The sequence below is a fragment of the Eupeodes corollae genome, chromosome 1, assembly GCF_945859685.1.
Source record: "Eupeodes corollae chromosome 1, idEupCoro1.1, whole genome shotgun sequence".
NCBI lineage: Eukaryota > Metazoa > Arthropoda > Insecta > Diptera > Syrphidae > Eupeodes > Eupeodes corollae.
In genome coordinates, this window is record NC_079147.1 from 39,893,747 (window position 1) to 39,920,002 (window position 26,256).

A 26,256-nucleotide genomic window follows, 5' to 3' on the forward strand; every position below is an offset into this window, starting at 1 on the left:
GCAACAATGCGTGGTGGCCAATGGATACTCGTCCACATTTCTCAATGTTTGAGTCGAGTTACCACAAGTTGCTAAGCATTGTTTAATTCGTATTTATGCTGACGATGTGCAACTCCTGATAAGTCGACCTTTTGGGGCTAAATAGGAAGCAGTAGCTTTAATGAACGAGGATCTGCTCCGCATTTCACAGGGGTCAAAAAAGAACAATCTCCGCCTTAACCCTGTTAAATCAACATCCCTGCCCATCTATCACAAAAAATTTATCCTATCGAGTTTAAACCTGTTGAAACTTGGTTTCGTCCATTGAATATGTTAGCACTGCTAGAAACCTAGGAGCTGTATTCAATCGCACTCTCACTTGGAATGACCACATTAATTATGCCGTTGTTAAAGTCTTTGGAAGTCTCCGCCTTCTTTAAGTCACTCGAAATTTCATCCCGATCAAAACTAAACTGCTACTAGCTAATGGCCTTATACTACCAAATGTGGTGTATGGGTGTGAAATTTTTTGTAAACTAGACTGTTGCCCGCTACATTTATAATCTACGTCGATATGATCACATGTCCATTTTTGCAGTACGGATTTCAGATTGTAGCATAGGCAGCTTAATAAACTTTCGCTCTCTGAGTAACCTGCATCAAATCATCTAAGCACAACAACCTGATTATCTATACGGTAAGCTGAATTTTCCTCATTTCACAAGGTCATTTGCTTTAATATTACTCCGATACAATTTTCTAAATACTGGGCGTCAATTTTGTATTCATATTGTACGCCTTTGGAACTCTCTGCCCATCGCTATGGGAAGAATAAGAAGCGTAAGTAGTTTTAAATTTTTACTTTTCAACTATTCGTATTATAATTGATGTTAAATTTCCTTTTCTTTTTATAAATATGTAAATAGAATTCTTAGGTATAAACATAATTCTTATTCAAATTCTGAAATAAATGTAAAGGCTTGCAACATAAGACTCATGTCTTTGCTTGTAAGCGATTTTTGAAATGCATACAATACAAATACAAATACCTACACAAAATGCACTTCAACAATGAGGATATCATGTTGTTACAATTCATAACGTTATCGATTTTTAAAATATAGTACATTTTAGTCACAAATCATAAATACTTTGAATTTGTATCTTCAGTTCGCTTCGCCACTTATTCAACCGCACCAAACAAACATACCCAACAAAATTTCCAAAGCAAACATACTTTTTATACCAATCGCCTTGATTTGACATTTCTCATGAGTATAAAACTATTGGTATAAAAACGACACACAAAAATAAAGGCTGTCATGTCATTCGTTGCCAAACTCAAAACTGACTTTCACTCATTCATACGAACTACGAACGACAATTAATTGTGCAAAAGTGAAAAAAGTGAAAAATACCAAATGTTTTTCTCAGTTTCCCATAAATATTCACCTGAAAAAGTGTTTATGTCTCAATTGCTATCGATAACATTATTCAGATAAGATAATATTTGCCCGCAAAGTGCGATTAGATAAATCGCTAAATTGATTTTAATTATTCACCAAAACCAGAAGGGTTGCTTTTCCATATTCGTTTATTCTGTTTCCTGTTTTCTTCGATTTCAAAATAATAAAAAATAAAAAACTTGTGTGTTATGTGTGACATTTTTATTAACTTCATTTTAAATATTGATCTAATTAAAACCAATAAACATTTGCATTGAGAAACTTACTAAAAGAATTAGAAAAACAAATAGAAAAAGGAAAATCAAGTAAGCTGCAAGTACCTATAAATGTAAAATCCATAAAATCTGCTAATTTTTGTTCGCTGGAACAAAATAAAATAAAAGCAAAAGAAAAACATAAAAAACCTGACCCCCACATCGTCGTGGGTCTGACAACGAGCGTCAAGCTGTGAGTGACTCACGCGATTGTGCATAACTGGGGCTGGAGGTGCTTTTGTTATTTATTTCTTATTCGTTTTGTTTTGTCGTTGTCGTCGTCGTAGTCGTCGTGTTGTACTTGTCCTTTTGTTGTGTTTTAAGCCTCCCCAATGGGAGCTCACACCAAATTAAATTAATTCACATATCTGCAGTCATTCTCTGTCTTGTATATTATTTATAAATAACATTGAATTAAATAAATAAATGAATAAAACAATGAAACAGCAAATGTCATCAAGCGCTGCTGGAAGCGAAGGAGGCGGTGGTGGTGGCGGCGTTGGAGGTGGAGTCGAACGCCAGAAAATAAACAGTAGCAGTGATCTATTGACGACGAGCGAAAACGAGACCGTCTTTGGACTTCTGGGACGAAGATGTCAGGTGAGTTCTAATCTAAATTCAAGGATATTTATATTCATACATTAAGGTTGGTCATGTTCAAGTCAATTTCAAATTTGAACATACTACACACATAAATCAATATGCTGGAACGAAAGGGAAAACAACAAGGAATTGGCAAAGTTATGTGAGAAGAAACTTTCTATTTTTTTTTAGCTTTTTTGCTGTTCAAATGCAAAAATGGACAAAAGAAAAGAAAGCGATTTACGGAGATGTCTTGCTTGCTTCTGGCGTTTTTCATTTTAGTTTGTCCATAAGTTGTACATTTTACAAATCGACAAAAAAAAAACAGTAATAATTCGTAAATATACATAAATCTGTTGACAGTAAATGATTGTTTTGATATCAAAATATGTATATATGTATATATGTATAAAGATATGTAGGTATGTGCATATTTGTTGTTTGCTTTTGGAGGCTGAACAATTTTTTGAGTTATTTTTCACGTATGATAAGACCAAAGGCTAAATTAAGACTTTAACATAAAAACATTACAGTTGGGTGAGCGAACGCGAAAGCCACATTTTTATTTGAACTGATTTGCATACTAAAACACGTAGGAATGTTTAAGATCGAAATATTGTCACAAACTGATCACGTTAACGGTCGCCAGACAAACATACCTTGATTTGACCAGTAGCCTAAAATCTAGAAAAAGGGTAGATATTAGGTAAAGATAATAACAAATAGGAGAATGACCAGAGGCAGTGTCTGAATCCGGTTCTGGTCAAGTTGTAGTGGCTAAATATCGGGACTCAGGACAAAAAATATTTCTACATTAAACCGCTAGGTCTCAGAAAGAAAATAGTCCAAATTTTGATTTAAATACTTCTATTTTCAGTACGCAACTGGTTATTTAACTCAAATATCTAAAGACTAGAATATTAGAATTAAATTCGTCCCGCATTGCCATACACCTTAATAAAATTGTATTACACAATTATATTAGTTTAATTTGGAACATCAAAGAAGCAGTTTCAAAAAGTTCTAATCTATTATCAAAATGTCAACGGACTAATCATAAGGTCTACAAAAATATAACCATTCTACCACAGGATATAATCATTTAGACTGAAACTTGGCTAAACAATACATTCTTGGATACGGAACTCTTCTATTCGAATTATCAAGTGTACAGACGTGATAGACCCTGCTTAAATGAAATCGGCTCTGTAGGAGGTAGACTTTTGCTTGCCGTTAAGGTTTGCTTGATATGCACTTTGGTTGACGACTTTCATCAATCTGATGTAGAAATGATTTGCATAAAAGTTAAAACTAAGACAGGACTGCTATACATTATCGCTACATACATATATACCTCCAAGCTCTCCTAACAACGTTTATGAAAACTTAATTAATTGCATAGACAAAATAAACGATCAAATTGAGCCACAAGACGAGCTACTAGTCTTAGGAGATTTCAATCTTCCAAAGTTGATTTGGACTAAACAGACGAATATCAATTTTGGAACAATTAAACTTTATTTATAGCCGTTTAAGTATAAGCAGATCAAACTATGGTAAAAACAGTCCCCTCAACCAATAGATTTCAGTTTACAGCAAGCATTACTTTTTGGTATATTCCGCAAGCGATGATTTTAAAAGTAAAACATTTAAAGTACATTTTTTGAATACTTCTGTTTAGCTTTTTTTGCAAATTTTTTAAAGTGTTGTAAATCTATAAATCTAAGAATAAATGTAATATTAGTCTTGAGTTCTAACGTTAGTTTGTTTAACGAGCTCAATAAATAAATAAATTATTTGTTCGAGAACCACGTTCTTTTCTGGACCTCATTCCACCGATCTATTTGACTGTTTAATAAGAAGTGATTGACAAAAGATGGTTGATAAATTTATGAGGAAGAGAATCGGAGACAAAACGGAGCAGCAGCATTTATTTTATGATATCAGACTTTAACCCATTCGATACAACTTATATTGAATGGTTAGTAAAGTAGTTTCTATTCCCATGACGAAAGCTTCGTCAATACCAAAAGTTTAGACACACCATTAAATCATCGGTGAACCCAATGCTTCGAAAGTCATACTGACGGTCATTAAGAAGCTTTCGTTCTTTGAGATATTTCTTAAGCTGATAATTAATCATGGTATTGGAAAAAAGGTACGTGACTGCAAGTGGACGATAGTTAAGGGGAGAGAAGGATTCCCCGTTTTTAGGGACAGCTAGACAAATACTGTTATTCATATGCTCCCAAAATGACTCGTAGAGTAAGAAAGTTGGAAAAACATACGCCAGCGATAAAGAATTACTCTTCAGAAAAATTTCTAGGGATGCTAAAACTAAAAATTGCTCTGTCGATCTCTTCCCTATGGATGCTGTCATAAGCGGCTTTAAAATGGATAAAGAGATGGTGGGTATCGATTTGAAGTTTCTGTGTTTATTTCCAACACCTGCCGTACTGTGAATATTTGGTCGATATTGGACTTTCCTCACCTGAAGGTCCCTTACAGCGGAATTCGCTTGCCGGCATTCGTCGTCAAACCAGGGGTTTCGCTGTTGTAGCCGTGTGAAACCTAGCACTTCAGAGGCGGCATCTCTGATGGCTGCAAGGTAATGTTGCCACTGGTTTCCAATGCTTAATGCAAGCAGCATAGTACTTCTTTCCCTAGTTTTAGCTGCCGATGAAGCTGAATTTGACGTTGTTCTAAGGATACTTCGCGAAGTCTTCAGACAAAAGAAGTATTTTTTTATAATTTTTTGATTAAGAGGATGGTTTTTTAAATAATTGCTGACACAATGATCACTTCGATTTTTTTTCGTCGGGCTAAAGCAAAACATTAAAGATATAATACAAAACAACGTTGATTTATTCAATGCTTCTAATTTAAGTAGCCGATTTATTTTTGCATATTTTTGACAATTTGTCATAAAAGTTCAATAAGATAAATCTCTCGTATAAAAAAATAAAAATAAATAAATTGGGTGGCGCAACAGTCCATGAAGAACCAGGGCCTAGTGACTTACATCTCTCAACCATTCCTGTGTGCGAGTAATGTTGTCAGGAATGGAGGGGACCTACAGTTTATATGCCAATTCCGAACGGCTAATTTGAGCAAGCACTTTTTCATGACAAGAGTTACTCTTGGAGAATTTGTCAATTCCTCGCAAGAGGCAGTACCCGTGAAAAGACTTTAGATGGTATAGGCAGGGATCGAACCCAAGACCTCTGGCATGACAGTCCAACGCACTAACCATCATGCCACGGGTACTACAAAATCTCTCGTATACCCAAATTTTATATTTTGTTGTTAACAAAATAGTCCCTCAATTACCATAGTTGTTTTTTTTTCTCATATTCTCGAAAATGTCTGCTTCTTACCTTATGTCCGGCAGTGTATGTACATATATGTTTATTATTTAAATAAAAATAATAATAAATAATATAGCTAGTGTTTGCATACTCAAAATAAATTTACACTTTGACACATTTGTAGCAGAACTTAGGACATTACGTTTATTACAGATTATTACGTAGTCTAAAAGTTAAACTGACTAAACATTTGTATTTATCACTTTCAAAACGTGAATATGTTTTTTGTGAAGAGAGTGGAAATTGTCAGCTCATTTGCTAATTAGGCTTAATACAGTAAGCGCTTAAATATGTATATATCGAAATCATAAGATAGGTATGTACTTGAATATTTTTCGTAGCATTGGCTGTTCAATCTCGTGTTGAATAGGGTATCGTGGATTTTTAGATACCTTGTTGGCAGTATTAAGATAGCTGTCAAAAAATAAAAACAACAGCTTCGAAGTCAAAATTGTTGTTAGATAAAACATTTAATAGATAGTTCAACTGATTCGTCGGACGATGATGAATTGCTAGGTGCGTAACAGTTGAATAAACAAGAGAAAACCTTAATCTGTAATCTATGTCAAATTTCCTCTTAGCTCAATTGGAATTCTATACGATTAAAAATTTACTTGCGAAATCTCAGGTTTTAATAGATTTAAGGTCAACAGAAAACTATCCTAACAGACACGAGGACTATTATGAAGTGACAATACCTATATGTTGATATACAGCGGGGTTCATAGTTATAACCCATTTTAAAAATAGTGAATTTTTGTGTCATTTATAAACAATTTAAAAAAAAGGCTGGGATGCGACCCACACTGATAACTGATTTTAGTATTTTTTTTTAGTGTTTTATTTTTTGTAAAAAAAAACTGTCAATTCGATTTTTCTCAAAATTTGTCCCAATGTTGAAAACAATATTTCTTATAAGAAAAAATTAGTTAGAAGCTATTATCTCAAACTTTTCAACCGAGCCAAAGCCGCAAGACTAGCCTCTCATTGGGATTCCTACAAAGAATCTACAAGAAGGCACTAAGAAAATCCAAGCGATCTTCTTGGCGATCCTTCTGTGGCACGATAGAAGAAACTTCTGAAGCCTCTAGGTTACGGAAAATACTTTCAACTAGTCCAGCTATGCCAAGCTGCTTGAAAAATGCAGACGGCTCCTAGACAAATTCAAGTAATGAATCGCTGAACTTACTATTGGACACTCACTTTCCTGGTAGTTTTCTTACCGAAACTTAGAACAATTATATACGTTCAAGTTCAAATACAACATATCCACAAGGTCTGATCACAAAAGACTTCTGATACAATTGCACCAATCCTTAAGGCAATTTTTACCAGCTGTCTTTACCTGGTCCATGTTTCCTCGGCATGGAGAGAAGTTAAAGTTGTTTTTTTACCTAAAGCAGGTAAATGCTCGCAAGTCAGTCCTAAAGATCTATGACATTTAAGTCTATCATCATTCCTTCTTAAGACCTTGGAAAGATTGATTGATATCCATTTAAGGGCACGTATCGATACAAGACTTCTGTCTTCGTCTCAACATGCCTACTGTAAAGGTAAATCGGTGGAAACAGCGTTACACACTTTAGTACGCACCATCGAATATTCCCTCCATCATAAAGAGTTCACTTTGGTTGCTTTCCTTGTCATCGAAGGTGCCTTTAACAACGTGGACACATCTGCAATCACTTCTGCACTGACATCTCTAAATGTAGAGAGTTCGCTTCGGCAATTAATTCATTTAATGCTTACTAGCAGAATAATTAACTCAAAACTGGGCAACTCTTCTTGCAGACGATTCGTTAGTAGAGGGACACCGCAAGGTGGTGTTCTATCCCCTCTCTTCTGGAACCTAGTGGTGAATGAAATCCTAACTAGTCTAGATGCGGAGGGTTTCAGAGTGATAGCTTATAAGGACGACGTTGCTATAGCAGTTTCAAGAAAGCATCTTAATATCCTAAAAGAACTCTTACAAAATGCCTTAGACAGACTAATACTTTGGGCTGATCGGTGTGGACTGGGTGTTAACCCACACAAAACCGATCTGGTCTTATTTTCGAGGAGATACAAAATTCCATTTGTCAACCCTCCCTATATTAAAGGAATCCAATTAAAATTCTCTGACGAGGCTAAATACCTGGGTCTTGTCTTAGACAAAAAACTAAATTGAAAACGCAACGTACAGGAAAGAGTCAAAAAAGCTACTGTAGTTCTCTTTTCTTGCAAAACAGCTATTGGTAATAAATGGGGTTTACAACCCAGAATCACGCATTGGCTATACACATCGGTAATCAGACCGATTTTAACGTACGGTGTTGCAGTATGGTGGACTGCTTTAGAGAAAGGTATAAACAGGGATAAGTTAAATAAAGTTCAACGTTCAGCCTGCCTATGTATAAGCGGATCGCTTCGCACGACCCCGTCTGCGGCACTGGACACCTTGCTCTACCTTACACCTCTTGACATATTTAGTAAACAAATAGCTGCAAGCTCTGCTATTCGCCTCAAAGCTTCGTCGCAGTGGACTAACAACAACATTGGCCACTCCGTTATTCTAAGGTACTGAGAATCAATTCCAAAGCACACAGACTACACCATCCCCCAACTACAATTCGACAGAAACTTCCAGATTTCTATACCTACCAGATCTTTTTGGGAGGATAGGACATTCTTGGAGGATGAGTCAATCCATTTTTACACAGATGGGTCAAAAACAAAAGAAGGGGTTGGTGGTGTACTCTGATATAAGCTCGATAAAAGGTGTCATTACCGGGCACTGTCTAATAGGAAAGCACGCCACAAAACTAGGCGTATTCTCAAATTACTTTTGCAGAAGCTGAATGGATGAGGAAGAGGAAGAAACAGTTCTTCATCTTCTCTGCACATGCCCTTCTCTAGCTCGAAAACGCAAGAATTACATAGGAGAATTCTTCTTTAACGATCTAAATCATATCGGTATAATGAGCCTCTCACGTTTCGTAAGGGACTCAAACTGGTTCCATTGAGCTTAGGAGGAAGCCTCAAGATTCATGTGGTATCACAACGGGCCATTAAACTGGCCTAAGTATGTCCGTTTCCATCTTGGACAGCCACTATAACCTTACCTAACCTATTATCTCAAAGTTTTGAAAAGATATTTGAGTCGAAAATCTATTTTTACCAACTTTTATTAATTTTTTTTTATTTTAGGTTTTTATTTTTTCTCAACATTTTTCAGAATGTTTAAAACAATATTTCTTATAAGATAAAATAAGTTTGAAGCCTAAATTTCAAGTTTTTGCTCTGATACCGTCTTATATGTCTTTCCTTCCGCATATATTCTAATGACAAGAACTCATGAGAGCATGCGGGCCAATTCATTACATCAATAGTATTTATAACCAATAAATTGCTTTTCTGCTGGTATGGATTCGGGCATTATCCTGCTGCAAAATCCAATATCTCTCATGGTTATCTGCCAAAAAAGGTACCAAACTGAGTCGAAGAACTTGAATATAATCTCCTCTATTCATTTTCGATGAAATGAATTGCATTTCTAGACAACTCTTGGATGAGAAAGCACCCCATATCATTACCGAGCCGCTTCTGAAATGTCGCCTATAGAAATATTTCGTTTCCTTCCGTAAGTCACGCCAATAAGAGTGCACACGCACGATTTATTTTAGACCAATACAAGTTTGGATTCGCTGAATAGCTCTCCAAATCGTTGTTTTTGATTGTTGACGTAAAGAAGTCTTTTTTAGTGAATTTCCACAGTTTAACGCAAAATATAATTTCCATTCATTCCGTAAAAATGTTTAGTTACCAAAGTTCAAGTTACCTTATTATTGTTTTAAGGGTATGTTTAATAAAAGTGCTGCTAATAATAACAAAATTAATGAGTTACGTATATATTAAAAATGCTTTACACAAAGCAATTTATTTTTAAACATAGTCCCTCAAAAAGAAATTTTCAGGAATATTCCTGCAACAAACAAAACTAAAATTTGGCCTTGCAATTATCGAACTGCTTAAATGATGAAAATACTAATTTAATTGAGGAATCTAAACTAGCTAAAGTTGGCAATGGAACTTCACAAGTATGCTTCTCGTAGCATTGTCTGTACAAATAAATAAGGAGGCATCCGCCTATTGTTTTTTACCTGAACTTCTAACGTAGCCAAAAAAATGCTCTGAGCCAACTAAACCTGAAAAATTTGTCTGTTTTGTCGTTTTACAAAGTATTGTGTTACACTTTTGTCCATTTCCAATTATACTTAACCAGTTGCAGCTCATATTGCGTTAGCAAATATGTAATAAGCACTAATAAATTGTTAAACATGTATTTGTTCAATCTTATTTTATATACATTAACAACATTTATTTGGATTGAAATTAAAAAGCTATACAAATCTTCCAATTTAAGACTAAGACTGTGGATGTTCGCATATTTTGACCTTTCTTTCACATGAGCTTTGTTTCTATTCGCAGACAGCGACGAACTGTCAATTTATAATTACCCTTTTCAACAAACAAAATAAGAGAGAAATAATTTTGAGGTTAAGTTGAGCGCGAACAATTTATTCGTTGCAGTGTGGATTGTGGAACGCGAATAGAGTTTGACAGTTCGTAGCAACCACATTGCAATTCGTTGCTAACAAATTGTTTTTACAAAATTGTCTTGTTTTAGAGAACAAAATGCAAATTTTATTATCCTAACATAAGTGTCAATTGGTTTCTTATAATTTAATTGTGTTTTTGTTTCAAATTGACTGTTTGAAATGTGTAAAATCACGTTTGTTCGTCCATTCGTTCATTCGTTGTTCGCTCTCATGTGCAAGGCTCATAAAAGTGAGAATGTGTTTGGTTTTTGCATCATTTCACGCACACTTTCTCACATTAAGTGTGTACTTAGCTTGTAAGCAAACCGAAATGTCAGTCTGAGATTCCGATCTTGGTAATGGAGTATTTTTGATTGTGATGTGGGTTATAAATATAAACTATTATGTAGAGAACATCCTCAAATACAACTTCAACTAGCTTTTTTATCGTTTTGCATACCAACAAATACAAAAAGCTGAAATCAATTTTTAAGTTTCTTGATATTCGACCATGTGTTGGATCAGCTGTTCTATCAGATACCTACATACATATCCCAGAAATTCTTGGATTCCTTTTTTGACATCTGAGCTGTTTTTGATCAGCTGTTATTTTACACGTAAAACACTAACAAAAAGGTATCCGGATACTCTTTCTGTCTGAGATTGAAGGCAGCCATTAAGTTCAAGAAGAAACAATTTTAATTTGTTTGCAAATATTAGCATCAAAAGTATAAAAAAGATTGCAAATTTTATGTTTATTTTTGAAACAACATAAAAGATTTTCTCTGTAATCGCTTTCTTGGGTATCTATTTTTATTTCACGCTTTTGCTGCAATTTAAAAAATCAATTTGTTCTTGTGTTAATAAATATTATGTAGGTTAGATATTTACCCACAAAAAAAACTGTATCAGCAGATTTAACAGTATTTTAACGTTCGCTTGTTTGAAAGTTTGATACAATCTCTTAAATTCTAAAGACATTGTACTTTCAAGATTAACTACAAGCAGAAACCTTTAAAAGAAAAAAACACGTTTAAAGTAATAAAATAAGGATAAAAGTACTCTAATGTAGTGTGGTACATAATAAAACTGTACATCATTGATGGACATGTGAGTATGACAATATCCTCATCATGATGACCATGAAACTTTTTGAAATATATATAAAAATATGATTCTACTTGTGCCAGCTTTTATATTGATCAACAAAGTTATTTTTCCTCTACTTATCTTAAAAGGAGTATTTTTGTGTACCTATTTTGTATGTTTTTTTTACGTTGAAGTTGACGCAACAACAAATTAGGTTATATACAACGAGCAAGAGCAATATGCTTGCAGCAAAATGCGGATAAAGTGCACCAATAGCCCCGAGAATAGATTTGGCAGACGACCTTTATGTGTGCATAGCTCCGCTCCATCAACCATAAGAGCATTTATTTTTATTCTTCTAATTCCTACATAATAGGCCTACATAAATGATGAATGCAAAATAAAATAACCTTTCATTTAAAATACAAAATAAAATTCGATAAGCACTCATCTAAGTTATATCTTATCAAGAACCTCAAAAACATGATAAGTCATTCATTAGTTACAGAATAAATTTCTAAAAATATAATGATAAGTAATTATTTTTATTTGAAATTATTAATATTCTTGCTGAAAAAGGTGCGCTGCTATTGTTGGAATTTACAAATATCTTCTAGGTATAGTAGATAGATAATATAATATGAGTTAGGGTTTGTCATAATCATTCGCACACTTATTTGAGTTTTGCGTGAAATGAATGGTAAATTTGCGACGTTAATTAATTACAAACGAGTGAATCTAATTTATAATATTAAAATACAGAATTATAGTTATTGTGAACTGATTTTTGATAAAAATTTGAATAGGATTATACACTTAGGATAATTTATTTTGTTTATAACTAATAACAGGTTTCAATTCCAGCTTTTAAGAAAATTCTGTCAGTAGGCAGCTTCAGACGACGCGACGTAGGGACTTCATATACAGTCAAATGCAGTCATTAGTACAGAAAGTGCTAAGAGCTTCATTGTTTACAGATAACACTTTCTTAACAAAGTTATTCAATTGTTGTTTTGTTTTTTCTTATTCCATGTTTTTTTTTGTATTATTATTTTTTATAATTATTTTTTTTGTGCCACCATACGTATTTTACTTAAAACTAAACTATAAAACAAGTATGCAAGCCGGACAAGGCTTATAACCCCATTGAAGCCACCAAAACTTGTTCTCTCGCTTCACACTATCAGTTAGCACAGCCTTACTGAACCGAAGGAGCTCTACTCCGCCTTGTGCCATTACGTCCGGATTGTACTGGAGTCGCATATCCACGGTTCGTCGTCTGACATGGTAGATTTGTGGAACTCCCAATCTATCCTGTATCAGGCCGCATCTATCTAAAAAGAGGAATGCCTCTGGTGGAATGAAGCCGGTCAAGCATCGAATAGCATTCTGTGGTTCAACTCGGTAATATTTTTCTTATAGTCTTCGTCTGGTTTGGTTTTTGTGTTTCTTTTATTTGCAATGGCTGGAAATTTCAGGGTAGATTATTGTAATATTCGTGGGCTTAGATCGAATTTTCTTTCTGTGTACTCCCATACTGCTTTAAACAGGCCAGCTGTTTTGGCACTAAGTAAACCCAAGTGGGTGAGGATTCCGATCCCACTGAATTCTTTATTCAAGGGTATAACTTGGTGCCATTATTCTTTTCTCACCATGGTAATATACGTAATATACATTTGGAATGATGTTGCTTATCAATTTTTGCCACAATATGGTCTCTGCAGCAATTCTTTTTTCAATTTTATGTGGTTTAAATTTTCCGTGAACAAGCAAATCATTCACTATTGCTTCCTTTATCGAAGCCCAAATCTAGACAGAGTATCAAATTCTCGTGAATTTGATGCTTTGTCTGATTCCATCCAAAGAATTGTTTCGTCCTATCCTCGCACTGAAATCGTTGTTACGGGCGATTTTAATGTACACAATTCTTCATGGCTTCAACATTCGGGCCAGTCAACACCAGAAGGAGTGTGTGCTGAGATCTTCGCTGAGTTAAACCACCTAACTCAGCTGGTCAACGAGCCCACTCGAATATCGGACGTGGTAGGTCGAGCAGAAAACACTCTTGACTTGTTTCTTACCTCTGATCCTAGTAAGTACACTATTAGTGTTCTATCTCCTCTAGGCACATCTGACCATTGTGTCATATCAGCAAATTTCTCGTGTAAAAACTCTCCAGTTAAAGAAAGAGCTCCTATGAGAACCGTTTGGCAATACGAGAAAGCCAACTGGGACGGTCTCAACAATTACTTCAGGATCTTTAACTGGTCACTATGCTTCCTCGATAGTGACGTTGACGCCAGCGCTGATATGATCACAAGTTTGATTCTCCTGGGAATGAGAACTTTTATACCGAATAGGGTTAAAAGCATCAGACCTAAGGAAAACGCATGGTTCGATGCGAGCTGTAAAGAGGTTATTAGGGTTAAGAAGGTAAGTTTCCGTTGTTTTAAAGCCAATCCAACTGAGGAAAACCGGAATAAGTTCAAGCAAGCCAGGAAGGCCTGCAACGCCCATATTCGACGGACCAAATTTTTACATGACCAACAATTACGGCAAAAAATACTGCAATGTCCCAAAGGCAGTAAAAATTTTTGGTCAATTGTAAAAAATATGAGGAATTCTTCCTCTTCCTCGGTTCCTACGCTCGTTGTGAATGACACTCCATTTGTTAGCTCTTAAGAGAAAGCAAATCTCTTTGCTAGGCAGTTCGCCGCCAATTCAACTCTGCCAGTGAGTGTTATGACTCCGCCTGTACTTGAGCGAGTTAATGATTCTATGGGGCAAATCTTTTTTCGCACTCGTACTGTAGCGAGGGTCCTAAAAGATCTTAACATACACAAATCTGCTGGTCCGGATGGTATCCCCGCTATTGTTCTAAAGAGGTGTTCTTCATCGCTGGCAAAACCACTGTGTAAGCCTTTTCATCTGTCCTACTCCTCAGGTCTCGTTCCGAGCGGATGGAAAACCGCATTTGTCCAGCCTATTCCCAAAAAAGGCGAATCTTCCTCACCGTCTAATTATCAACCGATTGCACTTACGTCCCTTCTTTCCAAGGTCATGGAAACGCTGATTAATTATCAGCTCAAGAAATATCTTGAAGAACGGAAGCTTCTTAATGACCGACAGTATGGCTTTCGTAGCAATAGGTCCACTGGTGATCTCATGGTTCATCTCACCGAACAGTGGAACAAATCTTTACATAGCTTTGGAGAAAGTAAGATTATTGCACTAGATATTTCAAAAGCATTTGATAGGGTTTGGCATCAGGCTATCTTATCGAAAATGCGTGCTTTCGGTTTGCATGAATCCCTCCTTCATTGGATTAGTAATTACCTTTCGAATCGTTCAATATAAGTTGTATTGGATGGATTCAAGTCTGAAAACCACAAAATAAATGCTGGTGTGCCCCAGGGCTCTGTTCTATTTCCAACACTCTTTCTCATTTTTATTAATGATCTCCTGCCTGCAACATCTAATCCAATACATTGTTTCGCTGACGATAGTACTCTTAGCTTTTCATATTCGTTTTCAGATTCACACGCCTCTTCTTCGGATGTGGAACTGCAACGACAAAATATAATAAGCTCATTAAATTCCGACCTAAACAGCATTGTACAATGGGGAATAAGAAACCGCGTGGAATTTAATGCTTCGAAAACGCAATGCTGTCTTGTATCGTTAAAGCGAAATATACCCCCCTGCCATTATCCATAAATGGCACTTGCATCGAGGAAACTGAACATCTGGATATTCTTGGTATGTGTATCACCAACCACCTTTTGTGGAACGATCACATACGCGATGTCGCCAAAAATGCCGTAAGATGTTTGGGTTTTCTAAGGCGATGCAAGAAGTTTTTCTCCCCCTCTGATCTGGCTGTTATTTACAAGTCTTATATACGTCCAAAGCTTGAGTATAACTCCCATATCTGGGCTGGTGCTCCTGCAACTTACTTAAGCCTCTTGGATAGTATTGAACGTAGAGCATTTAGATTGATTGGTGATATTACCATCATAAGATCATTTACGTCACTTGAACATCGTCCAAATGTTTCTTGTCTCACCCTGTTTTACCGTTATTTTAATGGTTTATGCTCTAGAGAAATAGCCAGCTGCATTCCTCCCCTTAAACAGTTTAACCGTAATACTCGCGCTTCTAGGAATGCTCATCAATATACCCTCGAGCCCATCTTCGGTCGTACTGTCAAGTATAGAGATTCGTTCTTTAGCCGTACTATGCACTTAAGAAGATTCGGCTCTTCGATACAAGCCTGTACAGCGTCGCAAACACTGCCGCTCGAACACCCGCAACTACTCCATCTGGGAAGGGGTAACGTTGAACCACACAAGACAACCATAAACAATCATTGGCCGTATGAGGTCCATGTAGCAAATTACCTTCACTCTGGGGTCAAGCCGACTGCTGTAAGACAGCCGTTTCGTCAAAGGGAAGGCTCTTCTAGCCCTGGTCAAAGCAGCATTTATATGTCTGTCGAAATATAAATGCTGATCTAACCAGATACCGAGGTAGGTAGGTAGGTAGGTAGGTAGGTAGAAATGGCGATTTCAAGTCAACCTAGCCTGAGATCCAATTAGCGCTGTAGTGCGCCGTTTTGATCCCAAAAACTCGTTTGACCTTTGATTGAAATGGATAGATTGATAGAGAAGCTACATAGCGATTATGTTAGACCCATTTTGTCGCATTGAGAAAAAAGATTAGGTCTCTAATCTTTGTCTCAGATAGCTCATCAAGTTCGTGAAAGAATGCTTTTCCAATGTATTTCATTCTAGCCAAAGCAGGACATTTGCAGAGGAAGTGGATTATCGTTTCACTTTCTCTTTGGTCACTACAGCTATGGCAAAAAGTGTTGTAAGCGATACCCAACTTCTCTGCATGAACTCTTATAGGCCAATGTCCGGCACAAACCGTAACAATCCTGGCTATGTCTTGCCTTGACCTGCATAGAAGATCGTTTGTACGGGTTTTATTATAGGTGAACCATATCTTCCCAGATATAATGTAGTTGGGTAAATTGCTCCACCTTCGGTTTGATTCAGTTTGGTAGATAGAAAAGATTTTACCCTTCATAGCGCCAAGAGGAATGTTAACCATTTCCGCAAGTGAGCTATGAAGGGCCGATCCTTGCCTGGCTAGCTCGTCAGCCCGTTCATTTCCCACGATACCACTATGGCCCGGAACCCAGATCAGGGTGACACCGAGGTTAATATTCAGGCTCGCAAGCTCATCACGACATTGCTGGACCAATTTAGATGAGGATGTGGCCAAGTTAATGGCTTTGACAGCTGCCTGACTGTCTGTAAAGATAGCCGCATTTCAGTTTTGGTTTGGGCTTTGTTTAAGTATCTTACATGTCTCCTTATTGCCAGCAGTTCAGCCTGAAAAACGCTAGCAAAGTCAGGAAACCTAAAGGATTTAGCTACATTTAGGGACTCAGAAAAGATTCCAGAACCAACTCTGCACTCCATCTTTGAGCCGTCAGTAAAGATGGTTGTGTCGAAACCTATCGACACGATGTCATCCTCCCAATGACAGATACCGAAATACTTCACTACACTTTTGCTCGTTGATCGCTGCCCATGAAGATCAACGATGACCATCTTGCACCAATTCTTGCACGTATCCCTCGTGGCCCTAGCCAACGGAGTCCGGAACAGAATTGTCTCCGACTTCTGGACATTTATTTTCAGTTTCCAGTCGTCGCAATATCGGTGAATCTTGTCGAAATCACGCTGCAAGTGAATTCTAATAACCTAATAACTTACCACACGGTATCAGATGCCTTTTCCAAATCAACCAAAATAGCACCTGTGCATTGTTGTTTTGATTCATTCCATTGGATATCAGAAACGAGTTTAGACGCAGCATGAATTGTGTCATGACCCGCCTTAAACCCGAACTATTTATCCGGAATTATTTTTTTTTCGCAGCCCACTTAGTCAGAGCCCTATTGATGATCTTCTCGAAAATTTTGCTGATGCTCGGAAGAAGACTTATCTGAATAATATGCATGATTGAAAAGTGTGGTATAAATATCGATTGCATCCATCGGTAAATGTCTTAGTACAACGTTGTATATACCATCGACACCTGCTAACTTTTTGTTTTTATTGAATTGAAGATGAGCTGAAGCTCAACCTTCGTCACTAACAAGGGACTTGCTCCCGTTTGCTCGGCGATTATGGCATTTCCAAAGGAGTCGTCATTGAACCGCATGAAACCGCGGTTCTCAGTTCGCCATTGTGTCATATCATTTCGAAAGTAAAAGTGATTGAGTAGGGCTCTATTTTCCAGGTCGTGGTTGGGGAGAATGCTAACATTTACCTTGTACACTTGCTGGGAAGATGCTCCCACTTGAACTAATAAAGGAGAGATTGCCTTAATTTGATAGGAATTTTCCGCAACTTGTCAAAAAGAGACTAAAAATTTACTTAACTTCAAACCAATAATGTCGTCTGGACGTGCTTTTGTCTACGTCTGGAAGTGCTATTGTCTACGAGTTTAATTGATGTACTCAATTTCTCAAAACAACAATATATATTTTTTTGTAAAAACAATGATAAGTTTTACCGGCCGGGATAGAATAACAAAGAATACGTTTAGAAGTAGCCAAATACTAGAGCTCCAATCCAAGAATTTGTGTAGAACAATCAAACACGGTAAAGGTCACGTTATGTTTTTGTAAGTATATGTACTAAGAATATGTATGTACCTAAGCGTATGTCGGGAAGAGAAATAGCTTGTCTGATTCAAGACTGCTCTTTTGTCTTGCAACCGCTCGAAAAGTCACTGGACCTCTATTTCAACTTGTGGTTCAAACTTGAGCGGGAAATTCAAAAGCACAAGATAAAAAATGTCATCATCTGTCATCTTCATAAAGAATTTAGTTATGTCTTTAGAATCCGCACTTTTAACTGTCAAATAATTGAAGTCAGTACTTAGGCACAAAGATTAGTATTTTATTTTATTAGGCTCTCGATTCATTAAGGCCTTTGCTTGAGACACAATCCCCTGGTACGTTGCTTTTAGTCATCCAGGCAAAGGAATTAGTGGTATTTTAGTTTGATTCAACAGTCCACCAATTGAACTATGAATTCAAGGAGTTAACTTCTTATTACACAGAATATGTATACATATAGTTAAAATACATCACAAGAAACCACAACATCAGCAGATGTGCTAACAGAAGAGTGAGTTCTCCTGCCAGGGAAAAATATAAAGGTTTGAAGACACGACTACAGTACAAAAGAGGCTGCACAGCCTTCTAAGCTGCATCACTCTTTGAAGACGGTCATCTCAGCTTATTATACAGATAAAAGAACTTGTTTCTCACGCAATTTCAGAAGATATCTTCAGAAACTTATTGATGAAACAACTGCCAAAGACAACCCAGTCCATCCTATTGTGTAGAAGACCTCAAAACTTAAGATAAAATTTCTGACGTTAACTCCAATTCAAACATTGCTTTCTTACTAACATACTTAAGGTGGCGCTACAGTCCTGTGTGAACCAAGGCAAACAAACTTCTCCATCTAGCTCGGTCCCTATTTAGATGTCTCCAGTTTCGCGCTCCAAGCGCTGTCCTGTGAGTGTGGATTTAAAGACTTTCCGGACAGGAGCATTGATTTCCATGCGCTCTACTTGACCCGGCCATCTTAGTCGGTGGACATTTCCCTTCTGGCTAAGTCTACGTCGCTGTACAGCCCGTACAGCTCGTCGTTCCGTCTTCTCCTCCACTCCACTTCGATGCATAGGGGACCGTAGATCACACGAAGAACTTTTCTCTCGAAGCGACCCAAGGTGCTTTCATCCGCTTTTGTCATGGTCCATGCTTTTGCGCCGTATAGCAGGACGGGGATGATGAGGGTCTTATATAGCGACACTTTGGTCCCTCGATAGAGGACTTTACCACTAAATTGCTTTCTTAGTCCAAAGAAACAGCTTTAGGCAAGAGTAATTATTCGTTTGATCTCAGCGCTGGTGTTGTTTTCTGCGTTTACAGCGGAGCCTAGGTAGACGAAGTCCTTGACTACTTAAAAAGTTACGTCTGTCGATGGTGACGTTTTGCCCTCATTAACCGTTAAACGCATTTTTTACGGCAGAGAAGATTTTATAGGCGATGTTAAGTAGACTGATTCGTCTATAATTGGTGCAGTTTAGAGGGGCTCCTTTTTTCAGGATCGGGAACACAATACTGAGGTTCCATTCATCGGGCATGCTTAATTTATACCATATCTTACAGATAAGTTGGTGCATGCTCCTAACCAACTCATCTCCAGCTGCTTTAAAGAGTTTGGCATTCAAGCCATCTGCTCTAGCGGCTTTGTTAGACTTCAGCTTAGATATGCCAATCTTTACTTCGTCTACTAAGTCGGGAGGACGGGATTCTTGGCTTTCGTCGTCTATGTTGAATGGATCATCCTGCCAGACAGCGGAATTCGGTTCGTCTTCCCCGTTATACAGTTTACAGAAGTGGTCCTTCCATATCCTCAGCATTCACTGCGGTTCCACTATGATGTTTCCACTTTCGTCTTTGCAGCCTTTGGTTCTAGGTTTATGTACCTGTGAATTTCGTTTCACCTGTTCATAAAGCTTTCGAACTTCATTCCTGCTTTTAAAACTCTCAACATCTTCGACCGTACGCTTCTCATGCCCTCTCTTTTTCTTTCGGATAAGTCAGCGTTCCTCTCGCCTCTTCTGCTCAGAGCTCATGAGCAGCTCTCGTCCTTTTATGCAGCGCCGCTTTGCGTGCCTGTTGTTTGGCTGCATTTGCCTCCCAACATTCCTCACTAAACCATGGGTTCCTTGTTGGTGGTTTCTTGATATCCAGCACATCAGATGCGGCTTCTCTGATTGCATCTTGGCAATTTTGCCACTGGTTTTCGATACATTGTGTTGGTGGCAAAGAACTTCGAGAGAGGTTACTTGTAACTCGGTCAGAAAAGGATTTGGCTAACTCTTGCGATTGTAGCCGTTCGACGTTGTACATTCTCCCAGCATCTCCCTGTTTTGCCTTGGGTCTGGAAATCCGTAGTGCTCCCTTGGCTACAACGAGGTAGTGGTCCGAGTCGATGTTAGCTCCTCAAAATATCCATGATGCTGGAAGCGTGTCTGGTTTACGGTAGATTGATCTGGAGAACTCCAAGTTCCTTTGTGGATGTTTAGGTGTGGAAAACGCGTACTGTGGGTGGACCTCATAGTACATAGTATTAACTCAGTCAAAAGCGTCATATTGAGATTTGTCAAGGTGGAAAAGTGAGTCAGACAAAATTATAGGTTTTAGAGCAAACGTTTAGGGGCTGCAATTTCTCAACATAGACAAACTAAAGAAGGATAAGAGAATAGCCCTTCATGCATTACATGTTGTTCTGTACCAACTATCAGTAGACCTACACATTAAATATTTAGTATCGCGCATCGCGCTAAGGCTTTAAGAATCAGACTGTTGATTTTCCAGATACTATAAGTATGATAATATTACAGAATTGATACCATCCGATATTTTAGCCAAAAACAACGACTACTGCACTTCTGCCTTGAACTTTGGTAAGTGTCTTAAAGTCACATTTCTTACCAGAGGGAAAATGGTATGATTACGAAAGACTTCGATAAAACTCTCGTTACTGATGGTTCAAAGATGGAGTTGGTGTTGGCGTTGTGTTAATTTTTCTGACAGAATCCAACCGCAGGTGAAACAGTCTTACGGAATGTATTGTATCCCGCTAGATATGCCTACCTTTATTAAGAACCGGTTTATCGAACTTTTATGCAGACCTACGCATGATATAGCTAAGGCCACTGCACTATGTATCGGATATTGACCGGTAAGAGAGCATGCAGCAAATTTGGGTATCACCCAAAATACTCATTGCCGTAGCTCCGGAGACCAACATAAATGGGATATTGTAATTTAATTTCTCTGTAAATTTCTCTGGTCAGTTCTAGAATGTCAACTTTCAAAATGGCATTCCTTAATGATCTTGATAAACCTTCCGAAATGAAATTCAAAGGCCCAAAATCCTTTCGGAACGCGCTGAGTTGTATTTATATAGTATGTATGTATTAATCCCTTATAAAATATTTTTTTTCAATGCATAGGTCTCACGAGTTTATTTATCAAAACTGCACTTTTCAGCACCTATTAAGCCGCGCCGCGAGGGCTTCTTGGGACTGCCATTTCTAAATACCTACCTTGACATTCTTAACTTCCAAACTAAAGACAATGGGAAGGTACAGGCAACATAAGGAACATAATTTGCAGTCAACTTCCATCTTTGAACGTAAAATTTGACCAAGGCAATTAGTTAGTTTTCCAAGTGTCATGAATTTCAAATTCAGAACTTTACTTCACAAACCTCTACTTTAATTTCATAGTACAAAAACTAACAAACACATTATTGTCTACAAAACACTCCACAAACAAGTTTTGTATTGTAGAGAAATATTACTTATTTCTTTTTTAAATTTACAAGGAACCCTTTTATAGAAAATATTAAATGCAATTGTGCTGAAAACAAATAAATTCTAGAGTAGTAAAGCTCAGCTTTCACTTGAATGAAAAAAACATGATCAGTTGTCATTTTGACACAAGTTGAGTTGACTTGATAGTTAGGTAGAATTTTCTTGACTAACTTTCCAGACAACTTTCCAATAAAATTGCCTTAATTGAAAGCCATTTTTTTGGCAGCTGGCCAATCAGATGTTAGGAACTTGCCTTACTTTCAAGTCTCTTTGGCTGAATGCAACTTGAAAATAAATTGAGACTTTCCCAAAGCTAGAGTATGCAACGAATTTGCATTCATTTGGAAAAACGAATTGCATATACGTGAAATTAACTTTCTTCTATGGTGTCTGCAAATCACGGTAAAATAATTTTCGAGCCTCCCTGGGAATGAGTAAAATTTAAAAAATCACTGAGATAACCAGGATACCTGTTGTGGATGATATTTTGGAGTTGTCAAAACAAGTCAGAACTTCAGATATTTATCAAAGTTTATTCCAAAGAGGATGTGACGCATATGTAATAGACTGGAATATCTTGAGAAATTATAAATAAAACGAATACAAATCATTTAACCTCTGATTTTGCATAAAATGATTGTCCACTCTTTTATCCTGCACTTACTTTAAAAATTATAAATCCCTTTCATCGAGGTCATCTCGACCTAAATAATTTGTTGGCCAAATGTACGGATTTTGATTTATAATAACTTACTTTCCATTTAATTTTATAAAAACGTTAAAAATTTGAATATAAAATAATTTGTTTTTAATTTGTTTTTAGTCAATGAGCACGGCCGTTGTTCAAATATACAAAACCGAAGGATCTGCCCATTCACATTGGAAGAAAAAGCACACAGGAGTTGTGTGTTTTGTGAAGGACAGTTGCATACGTTCGTACTTTTTCCGTGCTTATTGTTTGATAAAAAATGAACTCATATGGGAACATGAGGTATACGAATCGCTAAAGCTTAACAAAGCTCGACCTTTTCTTTTAACTTTCGAAGGACAGGTAAAATAATCATTAAACAATCATGTAAAACAATTCAATACTAATTTAAATTTCATATTTAATATTATGTGTAAAGGATGGAAATGTTGGACTTAATTTTGTGTCCGAAACTGAGTGTGATAATTTTTATCGAATTGTCGAGGCTACAATGGAGACACGCAACCGAAAACGTCAAGGTAAGATTCTTTCAAATAGAAGTTTCAAACAATTTATGTACTATTCTATTTTTTTCTTAAGAACGACGCCAAAGATCAAGGTTAACTTCAGCACCACCCTCGGTGCCCAATGCCAAAAATAACAAACTTCAACTGCAACCAGCTGCAACGAATGTTTCCAATTCCGATGATCGGGTACAGATGCGCAACCACAGTACGGCAAAGATTCCAACATCACAACCCAAGGCCACATTTTTGTCCTCTGGCTTTTCGCTCCTATCGAACAATAAGGATAAAAAACCAAAATACAAAAAATCCGACATTAGCAATCCAACTAACTTTGTACACATTAGCCATGTTGGTTGGGACGTTAATAATGGCTTTGATACGCATGGCACGGAAGAAGATAAGAAGTTGACGAATTTCCTCAATAAAGCTGGTGTCTCGGAAAATCATATGAATGATCGTGGTACAAGAGAATTTATCTATGAATTCATTCAAACAAATAAAGTTTTCGAAGTGGAAGCGGAAAAAGTCGAAGAACCAAAAGCTCCGGAACCTGCTCCACCACCTATACCGAGTAGACAAAATCAGCTGGTAAGTTAAATAAAATAAATCCCTTATTGTTGATATGAAATTTAATAAAATGTTTTCTCGTTTGATTAGCCTCAAAATGGAACATCTCAAAGATCTGCACCACCTCCACCACCAGCTAGACAGCCTCCTCCACCTGTGCCCACTACAACACCTAGAGGAAAAGTACCTCAGCCACCTTCAAGGCTGCCTCCTGTGCAAACTATCGTAACTGCACCTGCTGCTGTAAGTTTCCGTTTAGTTTATTGTTGAAAAGACTTTTGAAATAATTGAGTCCTATGAGTCATACTTGAAAGTGGTCCACTTTCTGGGCCGGTAGTAAAGTCTTTGTTTTCTGCCAGTTTGTTGATCTGTTAAGTTCGGTTTCGGACACTTTCTCGAAGAAGTTAATCTTAACGAAACACAGGACTCAATTTTGAAATCAAATTATGTTTAGAATGTGCAATACAAATGTTTTATTTATTTCTTTAGCCTCCTCCACCTCCTCCACCACCACCACCTGTTGCTCCGCCACCTCCACCCATGCCAACTGCAACAGATGCACCATCAGTAACTTCCAACACTCTGAAACCCCCAGCTCCGGCGGTGCCAGTTGTAAACGATACGAGGAGTGCTCTAATGGACAGCATTCGAAAGGGAACAACATTAAAGGTATAATTAGTCTTTTCTAATCAACAAGTAAATAAAATAATATTTTTAAACTTGTTAACGTTTACAGAAAGTTGATACATCTACACTAAGTACTGGCAGCGGAGACTCACGCAGTGAACTTTTGTCAGAAATACGATCTGGAATTGAATTGAGGCCAGTCGAAAGTCGAGAACTAGCTCCGGCCTCGAACCGAGTTAGCGATGAGAGTTGTGGTACCGATGCTTTAGCCGACGCCCTTCGACGAGCTCTACAAGAACGTGGTCCTTATGTGCAGTTGTCTGACGATGATGACAGCGATCAAAGCTCAGAGAACGATGGTGAATGGGATGATTAAAAAAAACTTAACGAAACTGTATTATACAAAAAAGTATGTATTGTATAATACACATCATGACCACTTTTAAATATTTAGGGAAAAATAGTTCAATTGATTATTATTATAAATTAAAATACATAAATTATAAAATGTATTCTTATATCCCAACTCATGGTTGTTTGCACTTCATATCCATATCCGTAGATAGACTCTTTTTTCTCAAATGGTTTAATTATGAAAAAATTTTAAAAATTAAATGTAAAAAAAAAACAAAATAAAATAGAAATAACGCGGTTTAGGTGAAACATTCAGTTGATTTTTGGTGAGTTGTGAGTTTTCGAATTGAACCATTTGGTTAATTATATATCATACATGTCCCATCAAATCATTGTAGCACTTTTATGATTATGGTCTTTCCAAAAAAAAAACAAAAAAATCTTTTTAGGAAATTCTCTAAAATAACCAGAAAAATTTCAATTTTCAATTTTATTCTTAACCAACCCCAATGTGCCAAATGCAAAGGTTTAAATTTGTAATGAAATGTTTTTAGAAAATCTTAAAAATGAAATGAAAATGAAAAAAGAAAATCTAAGAAAAGAATGAAGACTCCTTGATAAACTAATATTCATCTAATGTGCCTAGATCCCCTAAAAAGGCTGCAGAATGAACTATTTTAATATTCCCATTAATAGATTTAAGATTTATATAAACAAAAAAAAACAAAACTTTAAAAGAAACAACTTAAATCTTAACTCTAAAAACTGAAAGAAAAAAACAACACAAACTTAACACAAATTATAAAATAATATGTATATGTAGTCAATGTATTTACAGAGAAAATTTGTATAATTTGTTTTCAAAAGAAAAATCAACAAAATATTATTCAGGTACATAAACATTAACATTATAATACGTTATCGTTGTTGTTAATAAAATGTAACATAATATAATACCTACATTAAAAAATAAAACTAACATTAAAAAAATGTGAAATTAATTAACAAAAAGGAAAAAAACAATTTGATTGAAATAATTTTAACTGTTGCATGCATGTTTGTTATAAATTGATGACGAAACAATTATTATTATTACTATTATTAAAAATAAATGCGTTTAATTTTAAATAAAACAAACATTTTATCCTATAAAAGGGCATTTTTCAGAAGAGCTTCAACCAAAGGTTGAAAGGCATTTTTTGATTTTAATGTATAATAAAACAAAAAAAAACTGTTATTTTTTCCATGTTAACTTTATTTTATTCCAAGAAAAACAAAAACAAAAACAAAACAAACTACTTTTAATCTTTAACCTGTATAAAAATTGATGTAAAGAGTTATTAACATGAAATAAATTATCTAGTATAATAACTAAATATTAGTATTTCCTTTAATGCCTTTGGATTATGTTTATTTATTCGAATGAATAAACGAGATAAAATTGAATGCACGTTCTTTTAGATCTATAATATATCAAATCCTCCATGGATATAGAACAAGCTTTCTTCATGGCTTGTCAAAGCGATCTGGGTAAGTGTACATCATAATACCAACAGATTCCATTGAAGATTATAAAGCAAGCAGAGCTCCAAAGCAACCAAAATGTTAAGTTTGAGCCAAAAAAACCTTGGTTTGATTTAGCTTGTTTTATGTCCAAGGGAAAATGCTCTTAAACACCTTAAATCCTTCAGAAAAC

At 36.4% G+C, this 26,256-nt stretch overlaps 1 protein-coding gene across 1 annotated transcript; it reads left to right on the forward strand.

The window, feature by feature from the left end:
• Positions 1–1,305: 1,305 nt before the first annotated feature.
• Positions 1,306–25,936, forward strand: LOC129939456 (actin nucleation-promoting factor WASL). The gene is made up of 7 exons (XM_056047512.1): positions 1,306–2,299; positions 22,621–22,848; positions 22,925–23,024; positions 23,086–23,600; positions 23,670–23,822; positions 24,069–24,248; positions 24,316–25,936. Exons 1-7 carry the CDS (start codon positions 2,126–2,128, stop codon positions 24,580–24,582), a joined length of 1,617 nt encoding a protein of 538 aa, XP_055903487.1. The 5' UTR covers positions 1,306–2,125; the 3' UTR covers positions 24,583–25,936.
• Positions 25,937–26,256: the final 320 nt, after the last annotated feature.

What these genes read in the sequence shown, in the direction of transcription:
- LOC129939456 (XM_056047512.1), top strand. Translation starts at nt 2,126, where the DNA reads ATGAATAAAACAATGAAACAGCAAATGTCATCAAGCGCTGCTGGAAGC. An exon ending in TTCTGGGACGAAGATGTCAG is followed by an intron (nt 2,300 to 22,620) that starts GTGAGTTCTAAT and finishes ATTTGTTTTTAG; the next exon opens with TCAATGAGCACGGCCGTTGT. An exon ending in TTTTAACTTTCGAAGGACAG is followed by an intron (nt 22,849 to 22,924) that starts GTAAAATAATCA and finishes TTATGTGTAAAG; the next exon opens with GATGGAAATGTTGGACTTAA.